Source organism: Sphaeroforma arctica (assembly GCF_001186125.1).
Source record: "Sphaeroforma arctica JP610 unplaced genomic scaffold supercont1.155, whole genome shotgun sequence".
Lineage (NCBI taxonomy): Eukaryota > Ichthyosporea > Ichthyophonida > Sphaeroforma > Sphaeroforma arctica.
The window spans coordinates 4,562-9,865 of record NW_014040403.1 but is presented as its reverse complement, the minus strand read 5'-3'; the positions used below and the strand labels follow the sequence as shown (position 1 = coordinate 9,865).

Below are 5,304 nucleotides of genomic sequence, written 5' to 3'. Positions count from 1 at the left end.
AATATAAAACTCATACATGTCTACTTGTTACCAATATTAATACAATCCCAATGCTCTCGTTTGTCGCCATAGTCTGATGTGGATGTGGATTGGGCCAATAATGATGGTCTGACGGCTCTGCACAATGCGTGCTGCGGTGGCCACTGCGACATTGCGCTGTAAGTCCTTGATCTGCATTGCTATTAGAGGCATAGGTGCTTCTTTGATGTGGTTGAGTGCTTGACCTGTTTAGACGACTGACTGAGTTTCTGATGTTGTGCTGGATTATGTGATAGGCTGAAGGGTGTGTTTGTACCGTCACGGTTGCATGCGTGAGCAGCCATTTGTGCTAGTATACCTACCATCATTGTTGTATGTGACTGACGTTCGTGTAAAGGTAATGGTGCTAATCTAAGCGGACACATATCATCAATATAACATACTTCGTAGTATCTCCTCAATCGCCTTTATATTGTGAGTGTTTTCGCACCGCGGTTAGTCATTTGACCAGATTTTCGGACGCGAGCGTAGGTTGCGGGCATGCAAAACATGGTATCTCTTGTGCGCATATCTGAATATTTAATCCTGCTCACTTGTTCTTTAGTCTGCTTCTAGAGTCTGGTGCAAACCCTAATTGTCGAGACGTTGATGGATGGACACCTCTCCACGGTGCGGCGGCCTTTGAGGACGTAAGTGTACCAGAAAAGGCTCACACGACACTAGAATGGTTCAATTGGACATCTGGCCAGTGTTGTCAATAGACGGAGGTGGATGCGTGGCTATGCGCGCTACCGACACTGTCGGCAATTCATGCTGCTTTGAGAGTGAAAGCCATTTTCTACTTGCCCTAATGTAATCGAGTATTGTAGTCTGATAACGTGTTTATATTTAGCATTGGAGATCGGCTCTGTCTGCACGTGTCTGCACGTGCGTCAGAGACTGGTGCTATATCGCAGATAAAGTCGAGTAAGCGGGGATCCTGGTTTTGTCATGTTTTGCGTGCGTACGTACACCACAAACTACAGGTGAACGTTTGTGCATTACATACGCCTCGCAATACTCTCTGGGCCGCGTGAAGTACTGATGAATCATGGTGGTGTTTTAAATCGCAATACCCTTGCCCCACTTTTCTGATACAGGAACCTGTGATCGAGTGCCTACTTCATTACGGAGCAGTTATAAATATAGAAAACTCGGATGGCGATACCCCTATCTCTCTAGCTGTAAGTTTTGTTTTCGGCCTCTATACGTTTGGTGGCAGTCGCATTAGTATCCATAGAAGCTACTGCTATTGTTGCACACGTGTCTGTGTCCTTGAGCTATTCTAAAAGCATCCGGTTCCTTCTACTGGAAGTTCGGTATACTTTCGTGAGCGGTGCGCGGGAGTGTAACAAAGTCGTTGCTCGACTACAGTTTTATTGGCCTTTCGCACCTGTATAATTGAATATCTGCTTTTCTATTTCTATGTCTCAGTATCGTATTAGATACGCAGGCCTGGAGCATCCTGAAAGAGTTGTGATAAACCGTTTCTAGTTGCAAATAGTTGCGCCAGGCCAAGCGCCCTATGAACTCCCATTGATGCGTTGACTGAAATCCGGCCTTTATTTTTGATTGCTGTTATATGGTGATTACGTTCCACGCCATGCCAATGCCCTCGTACGCACATAATGTTCGGGACATTGTAGGAACACGAGAATATCAAGCGTCTACTCGAGAACCACGACGCGAAGAAGCACAGCTGCGATTACGCACGTGCTGCTTTCGCCTACACCCCACAGGTATGTGAGCATCGTGTACGATAGTAATTAGTCTCAGTCTAAGGTGCGCTTGAACCTGATGGTGGCTGCATTGATTGTGGCACAGGGACGTGGTCTATGCGAGTGACTACTGTAATGGGCAACCAAGCGTGCACGGGTGGTATATTCTCCATGGTATCGCATGCGTGCAGTGTATGCCTATTCGTCGCTCAGAACGCCGAATACACATCCAACATACACATCATACCATCACACACTGGGATTTTGCTCTACACGTAGCGCATGTTTGCACCGTATGGCCTATGGTTACGCAACCGCATACGGATGGCTCAAAATTTCGTTTAGTTCGCTCGAACAAGGCATACACGACACTATGCTCGATTGTCATTTGCAAGTTTGTTTTATAAACCATGTTGACACGGGCGATGATTACTTCCGTGATACCGAACACTTAGAATTCCGATGAATTGGCTCTGGAGATTGGGGAAATAGTTGAAGTGGACCATAGCAAGAACGAGAGTGCAGATTGGTGGTGGGTTACCAAATACGGCATGAACATACAGGGTTTCGCTTGTAGCCGGTTCCTCATTGCAATTAATATAGGCGACCTCCCTTATCCGAAGCAATCTGAGGGAGTGCTTTCCGAAACAACTCGATTTCAAGAAAATCTACCACAGGAACTTGGAGATTAAACTTCGATGTTGTATTGCTGTAGATCTAACACAAAAACACAATATTTATGTCGGGTACGGATTCACAAGTACTGTTCATGGCGACAAGTAACACACTGGAGAACGAATACAGATGCGGGTCGGATTGTCGATCCTTAAATATATGGTACGAGAGATAATTCGACCGTAATGGCCCTCATCATCAACTACCGCGATAGTATCACAAGCATGGGCCCTGCGCTGACAGTTCCAACATTCGCCATCACAGCAGTGCCTGAAATCAGTAGGCGAACACAAACACGCCACAAATTGATTGCCCGTTGACTATTATCGAAAAGTTTAAACTAGTGATACACTGCTTCACTGTAATTAAAGTAGAACCTTTTGTTTATATTTGTTTTGCTATTGTTTCTCATCGCTTGAGAGGTACTCGCCGTCTGACACATTCTCACTGTTGAGTTGATCATCGCTAACGTCACTTAAACACTTAGTTTCACTATCGTCTCCAGTGCCGATTTGACTTTTGCTCGCAGAATGTTGGTCTGAGAACTCTGCACCAGAATCTACTATACCCTGCCCAGTTTGTTGAACGTAATTTTGTGCGGATAAGACTACTTTTCGACAGTGTCATATTCACAGCAGAGTTGTTCCATCTCGGCGGGGGTGAATGTTCGTACAGCCGTGGCTAACGCCCTTGAAATGACTGACTTCTCCTTCTCTGATAAGGTACATGCGAAAAAGTGCTCAATCATCTCAAAACTCTCGATATCCCGAATGAATCCCAGGTCTATATTCAAATTTACCCGTCCAGGCCTGATCAATGCCGGATCCAGGTTTTCAGGGTGATTTGTGGTCATGATCACAATGCGGTCGACGCAATCCACGATACCGTCCAACACATTCAATAGACCCGCTAAATTTAGCGCATCATTGCCAGAGGTGAACATGCTTTCCCTCTTGGTTTTTGGGCCATTTGAGCTGATTAGATCACTAAGCGTTGAGACCGTCTCGTCTATATTAGATTTCGTGCTGCCCGACTCGTCTGTCTTACTATTGCGAGCGAAACCGATTTTGCTGGCACAGTCGATATCCTCAATAACGAAAACAACCTGCTTGAACTTAAGCTTCATTGGTAGGTCGTCCTGCTTGATAGTGTAGCACTGATCAAACATAACATCCATCAACTCTTGATTAGTCGTGATTCTGGCCAGAGGTATACTAATTATATGTCGTTGCGAGTGCTGAGCCAATGCTTTAATCAGACTGGTCTTCCCCGTGCCAGGTGAACCGTGTAGTAACAGTGTCAGCCTCTTCGGATACGACCTTATAGCATACTTCCCCATCCTGTTCTTAAAGTGTGAGAGCAATCGCAACAATGCGGCTTCCTGTCGGAAGAACATGGCATCGAACGTCTTATCTTCGCTTAGCTCGTATCTCTTGTACATTTTACCGTCATCGTCAATCGAATTCCCAGAAGAACCTCTCATGACATACATATATCGCGCAAGTGTCTGCCTGGGCTGCAACATAAGATATATACCACTCGAATGCGGTGACCACAAACGCATCGACTTTTTGCTTGCCATCTCCGCCCTCACAACTAACTGTGAAAGTGATAGTTGTTTTCAAGACTTGTGAGCCTTTGTCTTTTTCGCCACCTTCACCCTCGTCATTCGCTTTATTCCGCATGTTGATTGTAACACCGTTGCCTATATCAACTGGAACGTTCAACGGGGGTTCCGTAATGATCTCGAACGCCTTAAGTTGACTGAGCTCGGAGCTGTCATAATTTTTTTCGTAAGGGTTGTGCCCCTGGGGTTTATCCGAAGGCTTCTCGACTAACTTAAACCGGCCGCCAGAGAAGGACAGATCACAATTTTTGGTTACGTATAGCAACAAGGCTTTCTGGAGCACCAAGTTATGTTGGTCAGAAGGGCTATAATAGCCATATTTAATTCGCATCGCCACGTGTTCGATATGGCGATGATAATTTTTCGGTGCGTTTTTAAATAGAAGCTCCCACACCATACGACTGTAACGTGGAACATCCCGTATGTATGCGATAATAGTACTGAAGACAATCGATATAATCAGACAAACCAGAAAATCAATAGTAGTATTTCTGCTGCGAGAAACGCATCGACTTTCATGCCGAATTGAGCAGGGCCCGTGAGGCTTTCGATGTCGATCATAGTTGTATTCGTGTTAAATATTGGAATCGAAGCAGAGACAATTTGAGCTCTATCTATAATCCTATATACACGAGAGAGGGTATTCTATTGTATGGTATGTACTTCCACAGATATTTTCGGTGTTAAAAAGGGTGTATATTTACTGTATACAGTAAACACACATCAACTTGTGTGTGAAACGAATCAACGATCGAACGCCGTTATCGTGATCTGAAACTTTTCGTACAGATTTGAACCAAAGAGTGTACGCCAGAGGGTGACCCGGCACACAACCCCAACGGAGGACAAGCAATACAATACTGAAGATCTATTGGCCGATGGAACTAGGGTTCGCAGATCTGATGAGTCAAATGTACTCATTTGTTTTGCTCTTGATGGAATCTCTGATGTCACTCAGTCTGACAGTCCAATTGACACTCTGACAGTTGACAGTGACAATCGACAGACCGACACTCCGTCAGTCGCTGTGAAACATTTATTTGTTCTGTTTTTAAAAGACCAAAAAAACAAAACAAAACACATATATAGTGACATACAGTGTGACATGTGACAACTGACTAGAGTGTGTACTAAAGCTCACTGAGAAATAGTCATATGTAAGTATAATATATATATATATATATATATATATGTGTGTATGAAGAACAAAATTATAGGGATGCCATCATGAAATTATATTACATATATTATACAATAAAAACCTGT

The 5,304-nt window shown here is 44.2% G+C and overlaps 2 protein-coding genes across 2 annotated transcripts in view; one reads left to right on the top strand and one right to left on the bottom strand.

Annotated features, from left to right (window-relative positions):
• SARC_03152 (hypothetical protein) overlaps positions 1 to 2,789 on the top strand; it is a 10,944-nt gene extending 8,155 nt beyond the window's left edge. The window contains exons 10-14 of the mRNA XM_014303049.1: positions 73 to 158; positions 584 to 668; positions 1,119 to 1,202; positions 1,665 to 1,757; positions 2,192 to 2,789. Of these exons, the coding sequence (XP_014158524.1) occupies positions 73 to 158; positions 584 to 668; positions 1,119 to 1,202; positions 1,665 to 1,757; positions 2,192 to 2,428 (585 nt within the window). The 3' untranslated portion in view covers positions 2,429 to 2,789. The remainder of the gene's footprint in view (positions 1 to 72; positions 159 to 583; positions 669 to 1,118; positions 1,203 to 1,664; positions 1,758 to 2,191) is intronic.
• A 229-nt stretch (positions 2,790 to 3,018) lies between these two features.
• Positions 3,019 to 4,369, bottom strand: SARC_03151 (hypothetical protein; the record flags this gene model as incomplete). Its single annotated transcript, XM_014303048.1, has 2 exons — positions 3,019 to 3,922; positions 3,948 to 4,369. 2 exons carry the CDS (start codon positions 4,367 to 4,369, stop codon positions 3,019 to 3,021), a joined length of 1,326 nt encoding a protein of 441 aa, XP_014158523.1.
• Positions 4,370 to 5,304: the final 935 nt, after the last annotated feature.